The sequence below is a fragment of the Pseudophryne corroboree genome, chromosome 11 (assembly GCF_028390025.1).
Source record: "Pseudophryne corroboree isolate aPseCor3 chromosome 11, aPseCor3.hap2, whole genome shotgun sequence".
Lineage (NCBI taxonomy): Eukaryota > Metazoa > Chordata > Amphibia > Anura > Myobatrachidae > Pseudophryne > Pseudophryne corroboree.
This window is the reverse complement of record NC_086454.1, coordinates 338,410,976-338,428,385: the sequence shown is the minus strand read 5'-3', so window position 1 is coordinate 338,428,385 and position 17,410 is coordinate 338,410,976. Positions and strand designations below refer to the sequence as shown.

At 46.8% G+C, this 17,410-nt stretch overlaps 1 protein-coding gene across 1 annotated transcript in view; it reads left to right on the top strand.

Moving 5' to 3' along the window:
- The window catches only part of CALB2 (calbindin 2), a 145,460-nt gene that overhangs the window by 43,995 nt on the left and 84,055 nt on the right, over positions 1-17,410 (top strand). The window contains exons 4-7 of the mRNA XM_063945856.1: positions 531-611; positions 4,707-4,763; positions 8,411-8,488; positions 11,668-11,723. Coding sequence (XP_063801926.1) covers positions 531-611; positions 4,707-4,763; positions 8,411-8,488; positions 11,668-11,723 — 272 coding nt within the window. The remainder of the gene's footprint in view (positions 1-530; positions 612-4,706; positions 4,764-8,410; positions 8,489-11,667; positions 11,724-17,410) is intronic.

Genomic DNA, 17,410 nt, shown 5'->3' with positions numbered 1-17,410 from the left:
CAGTGTAGGTGTGAGTGTAATGATGCATGTTAATGTAGGTGTGAGTGTAATGATGTATGTCAGTGTAGGTGTGAGTGTAATGATGTATGTCAGTGTAGGTGTGAGTGTAATGATGTATGTCAGTGTAGGTGTGAGTGTAATATAGGGATGGATGTATGTCAGTGTAGGTGTGAGTGTAATATAGGGACAGGTGTATGTCAGTGTAGGTGTGAGTGTAATACAGCGACGGGTGTATGTCAGTTTAGGTGTGAGTGTAATATAGGGACGGGTGTATGTCAGTTTAGGTGTGAGTGTAATATAGGGATGGGTGTATGTCAGTTTAGGTGTGAGTGTAATATAGGGACGGGTGTATGTCAGTTTAGGTGTGAGTGTAATATAGGGACGGGTGTATGTCAGTGTAGGTGTGAGTGTAATATAGGGATGGGTGTATGTCAGTTTAGGTGTGAGTGTAATATAGGGACGGGTGTATGTCAGTGTAGATGTGAGTGTGTCCGGGAATAGGGTAGTAAATTTGTGTTTTCTCTTCCCAGTTGGCTCAGATTCTCCCAACCGAAGAAAATTTCTTGCTCTGCTTCAGACAACACGCGGGTTCCAGCATCGAGTTCATGGAGGTGAGATACCAGGTTCCACATTTACACACTTACTACAGTGCCACCACCACACATATATACACTTACCTCTACTGAATGACACAGCACCACCACCACATATATGCACTTACCTCTACTGAGTGACACAGCACCACAACCACACATATATACACACTTACTTCTACTGATAGACACAGTACCACCACCACCACCACCACACATATATACACTTACCTCTACTGAGTGACACAACACCACCACCACCACCACACATATATACACACTTACTTCTACTTATAGATACAATGCCACCACCACACTTATATACAATGATCTCTACTGAGTCACACAGTGCCACCACCACACATATATACACTTACCTCTACTGAGTGACACAGCACCACCACCACATATATATATACACTTACCTCTACTGAGTGACACAGCACCACAACCACACATATATACACTTACCTCTACTGAGTGACACAGCACCACCACCACCACACATATACACTTACATCTACTGAGTGACACAGCACCACCACCACACATATATACACTTACCTCTACTGAGTGACACTGCACCACCACCACCACACATATATACCTTTAGTGAGTGACACAGCACTACCACCACCACACATATATACACACTTACTTCTACTTATAGATACAACGCCACCACCACACTTATATACAATGATCTCTACTGAGTGACACAGTGCCACCACCACACATATATACACTTACCTCTACTGAGTGACACAGCACCACCACCACATATATATACACTTACCTCTACTGAGTGACACAGCACCACAACCACACATATATACACTTACCTCTACTGAGTGACACAGCACCACCACCACCACACATATACACTTACCTCTACTGAGTGACACAGCACCACCACCACCACACATATACACTTACATTTACTGAGTGACACAGCACCACCACCACACATATATACACTCACCTCTACTGAGTGACACTGCACCACCACCACACATATATACACTTACCTTTACTGAGTGACACAGCACCACCACCACACATATATACACTTACCTGTAAGTGACACAGCACCACCACCACCACCAACACCACCACACATCTATACACTTACCTCTACTGATAGATACAGCACCACCACTACCACACATATATACACTTACCTTTACTAAGTGACACAGCACCACCACAACCACACATATATACACTTACCTTTACTGAGTAACACAGTGCTACCACCCAGAGCCGGCCCTAACCAATATGATGCCCTAGGCAAGATTTTGGCTGGTGCCCCCTAGCACCACCGCTTGTTCCGCCTCTGACCCTGCACCCCTTTCCCAGCACCATCACCCCTCACCCATAGCAGCCCTCATTTTGGTGTTGCTAGCCCCTATATTTTAAATAGGAACATTGCGCATTTAGCGTACAGTCCAAAAAAGGGTGCGTTCTTGCTGGGAGGGGGCATGGCCACACAATAGTACCCCAAATTCAAATTATACCACACAGTAGTGCAACTATATTTACACACATAATGCCCCTTACACATATGCAGAACACTATTGCACAACCAACCCACTTGCACACATCACTCACATGGCCGCTAAAACTGTGACCTGTGCCACTGTGACCTGTGCCTCTGCTTGGATACAGATGTGTCCTCATACATCTTGCCTCAAGATGCTATGCAGCAGGAGATGCCTGGCGTGAGTCAGCTGGCAGCTCTGCTAACGTTGGGTGCCTTTTTATGAAAATGTGTCTTATTTGCATTACTATGTGGCTAGAATGCACAAGCAGCGTCTGCTGATTAAAATGATATGTGGCATGCCTATATTCTGTGTGTGACTGTGACTGTATCTGCATACAAAATGCTACGTTACAGTGATTTCCAGGAATACACTGTAACGTAGCATTTCGTATGCAGATACATCCGCAGTCACACCCAGAATATAGGCATGCCACATATCATTTTAATCAGCAGACGCTGCTTGTGCCCCTCGGCATACCAAATGCCCTAGGCATTTGCCTAGTTTGCCTATGGCCGGCTCTGCTACCACCACACATATATATTTACCTATACTGAGTGACACCACCACACACACACATATATATATATATATATATATATATTACCAGTTATTTATTACCAGTTATTTATATAGCGCACACAAATTCCGCAGCGCTTTACAGAGAACATTCGGTCATTCACATCAGCCCCTGCCCCAGTGGAGCTTACAATCTATATTTCCTATCACATGTACGCACACACATTCACACTAGGATTCATTTTATTGGGAGCCAATTAACCTACCAGTATATTTTTGGATTGTGGGAGGAAACCGGAGTACCCGGAGGAAACCCACGCAAGTACGGGGAGAATATACAAACTCCACACAGTTAGGGCCATGGTGGGAATCGAACCCATGACCTCAGTGCTGTGAGGCAGTAATGCTAACCATAACACCATCCGTACTGCCATATATATATACACTTACCTTTACTGACTAACATAGTGCCACCACCACCTGTGGTGGGATTACAGTACAGGAAGCCTTTATATACCTGTGGTGGGATTACAGTACAGGAAGCCTTTATATACCTGTGGTGGGATTACAGTACAGGAAGCCTTTATATATCTGTGGTGGGATTACAGTACAGGAGGCCTTTATATACCCGTGGTGGGATTACAGTACAGGAGGCCTTTATATACCCGTGGTGGGATTACAGTTCAGGAGGCCTTTATATACCCGTGGTGGGATTACAGTACAGGAGGCCTTTATATACCCGTGGTGGGATTACAGTTCAAGCAGCCTTTATATACCCATGGTGGGATTACTGTACAGGAAACCTTTATATACCCGTAGGGGGAGTACAGCACAGGAAGCATTTATATACCCATGGGGGGATTACAGTACAGGAAGCCTCTATATACCCTTGGGGGGATTACAGTACAGGAAGCCTTTATATACCTGTGGTGTGATTACGGTAGAGGAAGCCTTTATATACCCTTGGGGGGATTACAGTACAGGAAGCCTTTATATATCCTTGGGGGGATTACAGTACAGGAAGAATTTATATACCTGTGGTGGGATTACGGTAGAGGAAGCCTTTATATACCTGTGGTGGGATTACAGTACAGGAAGCCTTTATATACCTGTGGTGGGATTACAGTACAGGAAGCCTTTATATACCTGTGGTGGGATTACAGTACAGGAAGCCTTTATATACTCGTGGTGGGATTACAGTACAGGAGGCCTTTATATACCCGTGGTGGGATTACAGTACAGGAGGCCTTTATATACCCGTGGTGGGATTACAGTACAGGAGGCCTTTATAAATATATACCCGTGGTGGGATTACAGTTCAAGCAGCCTTTATATACCCATGGTGGGATTACTGTACAGGAAACCTTTATATACCCGTAGGGGGAGTACAGCACAGGAAGCATTTATATACCCATGGGGGGATTACAGTACAGGAAGCCTCTATATACCCTTGGGGGGATTACAGTACAGGAAGCCTTTATATACCTGTGGTGGGATTACGGTAGAGGAAGCCTTTATATACCTGTGGTGGGATTACGGTAGAGGAAGCCTTTATATACCCTTTCGGGGATTACAGTACAGGAAGCCTTTATATACCCTTGGGGGGATTACAGTACAGGAAAATTTTAATGATGTATTCTTAGTGTTGTTCTGATTCTTGAATGTCTTCGTATTAGGGTGTATATACCTGCAGACGTTACAGTGGCCTCATCTGTAGCAGCCGGGACATCTAGGCATATTGGTTGTGTCTAGTTAACAGTGTTTAATAATGCACAGATCACTGCAGCACCATCCAATAATCAGGACTGAGACCCCGCAGAGGAGTGATTATCAGCCACTGCTAATTACAGAGCAACTGCAACTGCTGGGCCTCGGGTCTGGCTGAGAAAAGCACACTGCTATATATATATATATATATATATATATATATATATATATATATGTGTGTGTATATGTAACTCTATAACTCTATGTGATAATATGATTCTATGTGACGATGCATGTTTGTCATTAGTGGGGTAATATGCTAATGAGTGTCATATTGATATTTCAGGCCTGGCGGAAATACGACACTGACAGAAGTGGATACATTGAATCCAATGAGCTGAAGGTGAGCGACAGTTTTCCCGGGGTATAATGTGAATAATGTGTGAGCTGCTGCGCCCAGGTACTGCGCAGATCTACTAGTGTGCTTCTGTGTATGTATGGGTGTGTATATGTGTGTGTATGTATACATGTATATGTGTGTACGTACGTGTGTCTGTATTTATGTATGTGTGTATGTATGTGTATATGTGTGCTGCTCAGTGGCAGTGAGTAATAACCTGCTGCTGTGGGAGACCTGATGTGTGCTGTGCTGTGGCTGCTCAGTGGCAGTGAGTAATAACCTGCTGCTGTGGAAGACCTGATGTGTGCTGTGCTGTGGCTGCTCAGTGGTAGTGAGTAATAACCTGCTGCTGTGGGAGACCTGATGTGTGCTGTGCCGTGGCTGCTCAGTGGTAGTGAGTAATAACCTGCTGCTGTGGGAGACCTGATGTGTGCTGTGCCGTGGCTGCTCAGTGGTAGTGAGTAATAACCTGCTGCTGTGGGAGACCTGATGTGTGCTGTGCTGTGGCTGCTCAGTGGCAGTGAGTAATAACCTGCTGCTGTGGCAGACCTGATGTGTGCTGTGCTGTGGCTGCTCAGTAACAGTGAGTAATAACCTGCTGCTGTGGAAGACCTGATGTGTGCTGTGCCGTGGCTGCTCAGTGGTAGTGAGTAATAACCTGCTGCTGTGGGAGACCTGATGTGTGCTGTGCCGTGGCTGCTCAGTGGTAGTAAATAATAACTTGCTGCTGTGGAAGACCTGTTGTGTGCTGTGCTGTGGCTGCTCAGTAACAGTGAGTAATAACCTGCTGCTGTGGAAGACCTGATGTGTACTGTGCTGTGGCTGCTCAGTGGTAGTGAATAATAACCTGCTGCTGTGGGAGACCTGATGTGTGCTGTGCCGTGGCTGCTCAGTGGTAGTGAATAATAACCTGCTGCTGTGGGAGACCTGATGTGTGCTGTGCCGTGGCTGCTCAGTGGTAGTGAATAATAACCTGCTTCTGTGGAAAGCCTGATGTGTGCTTTGCTGTGGCTGCTCAGTGGCAGTGAGTAATAACCTGCTGCTGTGGAAGACCTGATGTGTGCTGTGCTGTGGCTGCTCAGTGGCAGTGAGTAATAACCTGCTGCTGTGGAAGACCTGATGTGTGCTGTGCTGTGGCTGCTCAGTGGCAGTGAGTAATAACCTGCTGCTGTGGAAGACCTGATGTGTGCTGTGCTGTGGCTGCTCAGTGGCAGTGAGTAATAACCTGCTGCTGTGGGAGACCTGATGTGTGCTGTGCTGTGGCTGCTCAGTGGCAGTGAGTAATAACCTGCTGCTGTGGAAGACCTGATGTGTGCTGTGCTGTGGCTGCTCAGTGGTAGTGAGTAATAACCTGCTGCTGTGGGAGACCTGATGTGTGCTGTGCCGTGGCTGCTCAGTGGTAGTGAGTAATAACCTGCTGCTGTGGGAGACCTGATGTGTGCTGTGCCGTGGCTGCTCAGTGGTAGTGAGTAATAACCTGCTGCTGTGGGAGACCTGATGTGTGCTGTGCTGTGGCTGCTCAGTGGCAGTGAGTAATAACCTGCTGCTGTGGCAGACCTGATGTGTGCTGTGCTGTGGCTGCTCAGTAACAGTGAGTAATAACCTGCTGCTGTGGAAGACCTGATGTGTGCTGTGCCGTGGCTGCTCAGTGGTAGTGAGTAATAACCTGCTGCTGTGGGAGACCTGATGTGTGCTGTGCCGTGGCTGCTCAGTGGTAGTAAATAATAACTTGCTGCTGTGGAAGACCTGTTGTGTGCTGTGCTGTGGCTGCTCAGTAACAGTGAGTAATAACCTGCTGCTGTGGAAGACCTGATGTGTACTGTGCTGTGGCTGCTCAGTGGTAGTGAATAATAACCTGCTGCTGTGGGAGACCTGATGTGTGCTGTGCTGTGGCTGCTCAGTGGTAGTGAGTAATAACCTGCTGCTGTGGAAGACCTGATGTGTACTGTGACGTGGCTGCTCAGTGGCAGTAATAACCTGCTGCTGTGGAAGACCTGTTGTGTGCTGTGCTGTGGCTGCTCAGTAGCAGTGAGTAATAACCTGCTGCTGTGGAAGACCTGATGTGTGCTGTGCTGTGGCTGCTCAGTGGTAGTGAATAATAACCTGCTGCTGTGGAAGACCTGATGTGTACTGTGCTGTGGCTGCTCAGTGGTAGTGAATAATAACCTGCTGCTGTGGAAGACCTGATGTGTACTGTGCTGTGGCTGCTCAGTGGTAGTGAATAATAACCTGCTGCTGTGGAAGACCTGATGTGTGCTGTGCCGTGGCTGCTCAGTGGTAGTGAATAATAACCTGCTTCTGTGGAAAGCCTGATGTGTGCTTTGCTGTGGCTGCTCAGTGGCAGTGAGTAATAACCTGCTGCTGTGGAAGACCTGATGTGTACTGTGACGTGGCTGCTCAGTGCTGGTAAATAATAACTTGCTGCTGTGGGAGACCTGATGTGTGCTGTGCTGTGGCTGCATAGTGGTAGTGAGTAATAACCTGCTGCTGTGGAAGACCTGATGTGTGCTGTGCTGTGGCTGCTCAGTGGCAGTGAGTAATAACCTGCTGCTGTGGGAGACCGGATGTGTGCTGTGCTGTGGCTGCTCAGTGGTAGTAAATAAGAACTTGCTGCTGTGGAAGGCCTGATGTGTGCTGTGCTGTGGCTGCTCAGTGGCAGTGAGTAATAACCTGCTGCTGTGGGAGACCGGATGTGTACTGTGCTGTGGCTGCTCAGTGGTAGTGAGTAATAACCTGCTGCTGTGGAAGACCTGATGTGTGCTGTGCTGTGGCTGCTCAGTGGCAGTGAGTAATAACCTGCTGCTGTGGGAGACCGGATGTGTGCTGTGCTGTGGCTGCTCAGTGGTAGTAAATAAGAACCTGCTGCTTTTACTGCACCTGCTGGACGTGGTTCTTACAATTGTCACAATGTGTGTGTAAATTTCGGTTGCTGTTAAGGTCTACAGTGAAGCAGGGTACTACCAGAGAGTAAACACAAGCCGGCGCCAACTAGAGTGTGGATTGTACCCCTGTAGCCCGAGTTGGTGGCATTCGCAGAGGCGTGGGCTGTGTTGGGTGGAGCCCGGACTTACACTGTTGCATAGTGCAATAATATATGACTTACTGCACTAATAATCCCCGATGCAGCCGGGCGATGCTGTCCTGACTCAGTGATACCGTGCAACAAGCCACAGGGTGACTTACGTGACAGGACTCCCGCCAGACACAGGCTTATTGTATTACTGGGTCCCATCTTGTCCTTTACACGTTAGTTTCTTCTTGTTTTTCTTTAATTGCTGTGTATCACCTGGTACTGACAGCGACAGGTAAAATTGTGCGTTTATGTTACTGCTGTCTGTGACACTACATGGCGTCACACGCACAGGGTACTGAGATCCAGACGGGGTCCTATCTACACTCCGGTGATAGGAGGATAGTCCTGACATCTCTGAGCTGGGGTGATGTCAGCAGTAAAACGCATCATTAGCGGTGACCAATGAGAGCAGATATGGATAGAGCCATGACCAGGCTGTAAGCTAGGGTTACATTCGTCATAGAAAGTTCATTCATCTCCCCAAGGTGTCATACTGGGAAACAGAAATCTGTACATCAAAGCCAATAACTACCCGTCATCTGCCATGTATCTATGTATCTGCTTTGTTTCTTTCCAGGGATTCCTGTCCGATCTCCTCAAAAAAGCAAATCGACCATTTGATGAGAAAAAACTCAGTGAATACACCCAGACTATAGTAAGTGTAACAGTGAGTACAGCTAGACTGCAGTAAGTGTAACAGTGAGTACATCCAGACTAGACTAAGTGTAACATTGAGTACACCCAGACTATAGTAAGTAGTAAGTGTAACAGTGAGTACAGCCAGACTGCAGGAAGTGTAACAGTGAGTACACCCATACTATAGTAAGTGTAACAGTGAGTACACCCAGACTACAGTAAGTGTAACAGTGAGTACACCCAGACTACAGTAAGTGTGACAGTGAGTACACCCAGACTACAGTAAGTGTAACAGTAAGTAGACACAGACTATAGTAAGTGTAACAGTGAGTACAGCCAGACTGCAGTATGTGTAACAGTGAGTACACCCAGACTACAGTAAGTGTAACAGTGAGTACACCCAGACTACAGTAAGTGTAACAGTAAGTAGACACAGACTATAGTAAGTGTAACAGTGAGTACAGCCAGACTGCAGTATGTGTAACAGTGAGTACACCCAGACTAAAATCAGTGTAACGTACAGCCAGACTGCAGTAAATATAACAGTTAGTACACCCAGACTATAGTAAGTGTAACAGTGAGTACACCCAGCCTGCAGTACGTGTAACAGTGAGTACACCCAGACTATAGAAAGTGTAACGTACAGCCAGACTGCAGTAAGTGTAAATGTGGGTACACTCTGATAGGTATATCTGCAGATCAATTGATCTGCAGATATATCTATGGACGGATTGGGCAGTGTGCTGTGCATACACACTGCCCGATCCGTCGGGCCCTGACGTCATGAACTGGGCGGGCGTGTACACACACCCACCCAGTTCAGCTGTCAATCACCGCCGGCTGCCGCAGCATGTGTACAGGCAGATGATCGCTCGTACACACACAGCGATGCGCCAATATATCGGTAGATATATTGGGCGTCAGCTGTGCTGCAGGGCTAATGCGATATGTCTGTGAACGACAGAGTTCACAGACATATCGCCCGTACACATTGGCCGACGGACCCACAATATATTGGCCGTTCAATAGAACGGCCAATATATCGGCTAGTGTGTACAGGCCATAACAGTGAGTACAGCCAGACTGCAGTACATATAACAGTGAGTACAGCTTGACTGCAGTAAGTGTAAAAGTGAGTACACCCAGACGGCAGAAAGAGCAATAGTGATTACAGCCAGACTGCAGTGCGTGTTACAGTGAGTACACCCAGACTATAGTAAGTGTAACAGTGACTACACCCAGACTGCAGTAAGTGTAATAGTGAGTACCCCCAGACTATAGTAAAGGTAACAGTGAGTACACCCAGACTATAGTAAGTGTAAAAGTGAGTACACCCAGGCAATAGGAAGTTTAATAGTGAGTTCACCCAGACTGCAGTAAGGTAACAGTGAGTACAGCCAGACTACAGTAAGTGTAATAGTAAGCACACCCAGACTATAGTAAGTGTAAAAGTGAGTACACCCAGGCAATAGGAAGTGTAATAGTGAGTTCACCCAGACTGCAGTAAGGTAACAGTGAGTACAGCCAGACTACAGTAAGTGTAATAGTAAGCACACCCAGACTATAGTAAGTGTAAAAGTGAGTACACCCAGGCAATAGGAAGTGTAATAGTGAGTTCACCCAGACTGCAGTAAGGTAACAGTGAGTACAGCCAGACTACAGTAAGTGTAATAGTAAGCACACCTAGACTATAGTAAGTGTAACAGTGACTACACGCAGACTGCAGTAAGTGTAATAGTGAGTACACCCAGACTATAGTAAGTGTAACAGTGACTACACCCAGACTGCAGTAAGTGTAATAGTGAGTACCCCCAGACTATAGTAAAGGTAACAGTGAGTACAACCGGACTATAGTAAGTGTAAAAGTGAATACACCCAGGCAGTAGTAAGTTTAACAGTGAGTACACCCAGACTGCAGTAAGGTAACAGTGAGTACAGGCAGACTACAGTAAGTGTAATAGTAAGCACACCCAGACTATAGTAAGTGTAACAGTGACTACACGCAGACTGCAGTAAGTGTAATAGTGAGTACCTCAAAATTATTGTAAGTGTAATAGAGAGTACACCCAGACTGCAGTAAGGTAACAGTGAGTACAGGCAGACTACAGTAAGTGTAATAGTAAGCACACCCAGACTATAGTAAGTGTAACAGTGACTACACGCAGACTACAGTAAGTGTAACAGTAAGCACACCCAGACTATTGTAAGTGTAATAGGGAGTACACCCAGACTGCAGTAAGGTAACAGTGAGTACAGGCAGACTACAGTAAGTGTAACAGTAAGCACACCCAGACTATTGTAAGTGTAATAGGGAGTACACCCAGACTATTGTAAGTGTAATAGTGAGTATGCAACCACTTCAGCGACACGCCTGCAACACTCCCATAATGCCAATAAGCCGGTCAATCTCTGTGCGTCTGCTTAGCCACCTCCCAGTCACCGCACCAGGAACGTCCAATAACTTTTTTAGACATTTTTGGGACCATACAGCTCATTTTCAACTGCGACTCTTTGCGCTCGCACTTTGGATGCTGCGCAGTGTTCCTAGCGAGCAGACGGTACAGGTCTGGTGGGAAAATCCACAGAGTAACCAATTTGCTGCAGCAATCTGGTCCAGAGCAATGGGGGGGGGGGGGGGGGGGTAGGCAGTAGGTGGCTCAATGCGTCATGCTGGGTGTCACCCAGCGACCTCAGAGTCCTATGGCATGACATCTGCAGCGTGGCTCCTAAGGGGGGGAAATTCAATTGCTGGTGACTTGTTTGCCCAGCTGAATTCCCACAGCGGCAGAATCTCCCCATAGGGCAGCGAACACTTTTGAGTTAAAAGGGAGCGCAAAAACGGCTGGACTGGAGTTTAAACACTGCGGCAATGGCTATTCGCACCCTAAAGCGTTTACCCATGCTATATCCGTCATGGACTGTCTCACAATGTCGTGGTTGCATCTCTCTGATAAGTAACGCATGGCGGTCATGTTTCTGTAGAATGGTAACACGTGTTCCCTGACCTCTGTGTGCCCACCTACTCCCGCTTGCTGCTTATATGATGGGGATATAACGAGCTCTAAGCAGTAACCATGTAGAACAGATTGAGGGGACCTGTGCTTGGATGTGCCCCAGCAATGGCTTCCAATGAGTACACACGCCTAGTGCTTTCCCGCTTGTCCACTGAGCTTACATTCTGATCTTTTTTTCTTGCAGCTCCGCATGTTTGACCTGAATGGTGATGGGAAACTTTGCCTTTCTGAGATGTCAAGGTAAAGAGGGGCTGTGGGTTAGTGTGGTATTTCAACCTCAACTTTTTCAGGGCCAGCAGGCCATTTTCAGGATGTCTGCGGAAGTCGGTGGGATAATTACTGACCCAGAAACGTAGAGTAACTCAACTGTGTATTATTAAAGAAATCCACAAAGCATGGCCTGTTGGTGGTACTTGAGCACTGGGGTTGAAATTCTGTAGTCAGGCCAGGGAGAACATTTCCACTGGGGCAGGATGAAGCAGAGGAGAGGCATCAGCTATTGGCAGACACTGTGGTGGTATCCGGAGAGTGGGTTATGTACCAGGTAGACACAGGAACACAGGGATGGTACTCCTCAGGTAGACACAGGAACACAGGGACGGTACTCCTCAGATAGACACAGGAACACAGGGACGGTACTACTCAGGTAGACACAGGAACACAGGGACGGTACTCCTCAGATAGACACAGGAACACAGGGACGGTACTCCTCAGGTAGACACAGGAACACAGGGACGGTACTCCTCAGGTAGACACAGGAACACAGGGACGGTACTCCTCAGGTAGACACAGGAACACAGGGACGGTACTCCTCAGGTAGACACAGGAACACAGGGACGGTACTCCTCAGGTAGACACAGGAACACAGGGACGGTACTCCTCAGGTAGACACAGGAACACAGGGACGGTACTCCTCAGGTAGACACAGGAACACAGGGACGGTACTCCTCAGGTAGACACAGGAACACAGGGACGGTACTCCTCAGGTAGACACAGGAACACAGGGACGGTACTCCTCAGGTAGACACAGGAACACAGGGACGGTACTCCTCAGGTAGACACAGGAACACAGGGACGGTACTCCTCAGGTAGACACAGGAACACAGGGACGGTACTCCTCAGGTAGACACAGGAACACAGGGACGGTACTCCTCAGGTAGACACAGGAACACAGGGACGGTACTCCTCAGGTAGACACAGGAACACAGGGACGGTACTCCTCAGGTAGACACAGGAACACAGGGACGGTACTCCTCAGGTAGACACAGGAACACAGGGACGGTACTCCTCAGGTAGACACAGGAACACAGGGACGGTACTCCTCAGGTAGACACAGGAACACAGGGACGGTACTCCTCAGGTAGACACAGGAACACAGGGACGGTACTCCTCAGGTAGACACAGGAACACAGGGACGGTACTCCTCAGGTAGACACAGGAACTCAGGGACGGTACTCCTCAGGTAGACACAGGAACACAGGGACGGTACTCCTCAGGTAGACACAGGAACACAGGGACGGTACTCCTCAGGTAGACACAGGAACACAGGGATGGTACTCCTCAGGTAGACACAGGAACACAGGGACGGTACTCCTCAGGTAGACACAGGAACACAGGGACGGTACTCCTCAGGTAGACACAGGAACACAGGGACGGTACTCCTCAGGTAGACACAGGAACACAGGGACGGTACTCCTCAGGTAGACACAGGAACACAGGGACGGTACTCCTCAGGTAGACACAGGAACACAGGGACGGTACTCCTCAGGTAGACACAGGAACACAGGGACGGTACTCCTCAGGTAGACACAGGAACACAGGGATGGTACTCCACCCAATAGAAACTTCTTGCCCAGGTATATGCAATATGCAGACAGGATGAGATGCATGACGTCGCACACAGAGCATCAGCGCGCCGGGAGCTTCGTAACACAATAGCTCTACTCGCTTCCAGCGTTTCACAATGTAATCTTTCATCTTCTGTGTGTGTGTGTGTATATATATATATATATATATATATATATATCTATCTATCGACTCCACTCGTCCGGCACTCCCCTGGTTAATACACGTTTTATACATTTAGACCTTTTGGTGATATTGTATCTAAAGGAAAATGATCTATGATAATGCCCTTGTGGGTTGGCATATATAGGTAAGACACAGCGACAATTTAAAGAACGCATGGCTCAACACAGAACTGCAATCAGACATGCATTAGAAACGGGAAAAAGTGAACAACCTGTAGCTAGACATTGTATACAGGCAAGACACAATGTCGCTAGTATTCACGCTATTATTATAGATCATATTCCGTTCAAAATACGAGGGGGCAATCGTGCCAAGTTGCTCCTACAAAAAGAATGTTGGTGGATCCATACTTTAGATACAATGGGGTATATGCAATTAGCGGCGAATCGCGGCAAATTATCGCCGTTTTTAAATTCGACACAATTCGACCGTCCAATTTCGGCAAGTGGTTGCCGAAATTCACCATATTCAATGGAAAACGGATTCGACAGCCCCGCTGGCGAAAAACGACCGATTTGACGGATTTTGCCGCAATTTAAAAAAAACGGGAAAAACCCGAAAAAAAATGGCGTGGGGTCCCCCCTCCAAAGCATAACCAGCCTCGGGCTCTTCGAGCTGGTCCTGGTTCTAAAAATCCGGGGGGAAATTGGACAGGGGATCCCCCGTATTTTTAAAACTAGCACCGGGCTCTGCGCCTGGTGCTGGTGCAAAAAAAACGGGGGACAAAAAGAGTAGGGGTCCCCCGTATTTTTTACACCAGCATCGGGCTCCACTAGCTGGACAGATAATGCCACAGCCGGGGGTCACTTTTATACAGTGCCTTGCGGCGTGGCATTAAATATCCAACTAGTCACCCATGGCCGGGGTACCCTGGGGGAGTGGGGACCCCTTCAATCAAGGGGTCCCCCCCCAGCCACCCAAGGGCCAGGGGTGAAGCCCGAGGCTGTCCCCCCATCCAAGGGCTGCGGATGGGGGGCTGATAGCCTTGTCAAAATTGAAAGAATATTATTTTTTCCAGTAGTACTACAAGTCCCAGCAAGCCTCCCCCACAAGCTGGTACTTGGAGAACCACAAGTACCAGCATGCGGGAGAAAAATGGGCCCGCTGGTACCTGTAGTACTACAGGAAAAAAAATACCCAAATAAAGACAGGAAACGCACACTGTGAGAAGTACAACTTTATTACACACTGCCGACACACACATACTTACCTATGTTGACACGCCGACTGCCACGTCTCGACTCCGACGATCCGGGGTACCTGTGAAAAAAAACCCCACTCACCTGATCCAGTGTCCAGAGATAAATCCACGTCCAGAGATAAAATCCTCGTACTTGGCAACAAAAAAAACACGAACACCCGACCACCGGACTGAAAGGGGTCCCATATTGACACATGAAACCCCTTTCCCCGAATGCCGGGACCCCACGTGACTGCTGTCACTGAGGTCCCTTCAGCCAATCAGGAAGTGCCACGTCGTAGCGCTCACCTGATTGGCTGTGCGCGTCTGAGCTCAGACAGCGCATCGCACAGCTTCCTCCATTACTTTCAATGGTGGGAACTTTGCCGTCAGCGGCGGGGTTACCCGCGGTCAGCCGCTGACCGCGGGTGACCCCACCACTAACCGCAAAGTTCCCACCATTGAATATAATGGAGAGGCTTTGCGATGCGCTGTCTGACAGCTCAGATGCAAAAAGCAATTGGAAGATGATTCCACAATACGCACACCTGAGATTATATTTAAGCAATGGCTGAGACGCAAACAACGAGAATGTGACTATCTATATCACGGTATTACATTGTCGGATTATTATAAATCCAAGCAAATACCGCGAGGATTCAGAATTAAGAACATGCCTACCATTGGTAGATATAATATGACCTTTTGCCGCAGATGGATAGCGGTACTGAACAAGTGTTCAATGGATCTAATTCTTCTAGTGATAGAAGAATCGTCCAGAGAAACCAATCTTACTAAACAGAAACTTGCTGAATTTGAGGTTATAAATAAGGACACATTGCTCTCTGGTACTACCGTTGATTGGAAGGAACGCCTTAACACACAGATGGCACAATATAAACAAGATCTAATTGCCTTCAAAAAAGAAAAATTACATAAGGTACAAATGGACTATGAACAGCGGAGAGTGTATACATGGGCATCAAATACCAGCTCTAATACAGGCCGCCCAAATCAATACAGACAGTGGAGACTACGATCATATCACAGAGATACGGATGGATCCAGTACTTCAGTAAGTGAAGTAGAAACACCTACGCCAACTACCTCCGCGAATATCCACCCTTTGGGGGTACAAACGAGATCAGCAGCTCGCCCAAGAGGAAGAGTAGGACGAGGCGGGCGCGGCAGACAGAAAGGATCTACAAACAAAAGGCCTCCACGTCGTTAAGTGATTTAGTATTTAATCTCTCAGATGTGGCATTAACGAAAGATGAAAATAAAATTTTATCTAAGGGACTTTCTTTCGTTCCAACCACGCATATGGACCCATTTGATTGGAAAGTCAGTATGTACAAACTCAATCGGACACTGAGGCTAAAGAATCATTTTGGTAAGTCATCCATACAGACGTCTAAAAATTTAACATCAGACATACCAAGTAATGTTAGGAATTTGATGCCTAGATCAAAATTTGACCCTATTACACAAAATTCATCCATAAGAACTTTTTCCCGCCTATTAGAAGCGGAGGGGTATAAAGAAATTAATACACCTAGTTATGCCAATAATTTAAGCAAGGATGAGATAGCAGCTGTAAAATCATTGGCAGCACGTAATGATATTATCCGTCCCGCCGATAAGGGCGGGGCGATAGTTGTAATGAACCTTATTGACTATAGGGCAGAATGTGATAGACAGCTGTTGGATGTCTGTACCTATGATCTATTGCCCAGTGATCCCACTAAACAGTTTAAGTTAGAAATTGATGCTAGTTTGAAAAAGGCTGTAGTAGAAGGCAATATCTCTGAAGAGTTAAGTAAAGCATTGATGGTTGAATGTCCAATTGTACCTTTGTTTTATGTGGTCCCCAAAATCCACAAGAGCCTACAATCCCCCCCAGGATGCCCAATAGTGTCCGGCAGGGGATCATTATATCAGATTATTTCGGTGTATTTAGACTCTTATTTCAATCCATGTATTAAGCAGATTCCTTCATATATACAGGATACTACAGCTTTATTTAAAAAATTGGATACCATAGATACAGCATCTGACACTTTAGTACTATGCAGCGCGGATGTGACTAGCCTCTACACCTGCATCCCACATGAAGCAGATGTGGAGGCAGTCAGACAGTTGATAATGGATAATCCATTATATATGGGTCCACCTGTAGAATTTTTTCTAAAACATTTGTGGCTAGTCTTACACGAAACTATTTTTTGCATGATGGGAGATTTTACATCCAGAAGGCGGGATGTGCGATGGGGTCCTCTGTGGCCCCATCGTACGCCAACGCCTTCATGTATGCTATTGAGCAAAAACTGTTCTGGAAGGGTGATATCAGGAATCCTGAAATATGTCTATATGTACGGTTTATAGATGACTTGCTTATTGTTTGGTCAGGGCCACAATCCTCATTGCAAGATTTACTGGATGATTACAATAGTACTGACAGCACAGCAAAACTGACGTATGAGATTAGTGATAGTACAATCCATTTTTTGGATGTCAATATAGCTATAAAAGATTTGAAAATCAGCACATCCCTATATGTGAAGGAAACAGACAGGAACACCATCCTAAGAAATGATAGCTTTCATCCGCTTTCATTAAGAAATAGTTTGCCATATTCACAGTTATTAAGAGCAAGAAGAATTACATCAGAACCGTCAGTATTAGCCCCCACATCAAGTAATATAGTAAATAAATG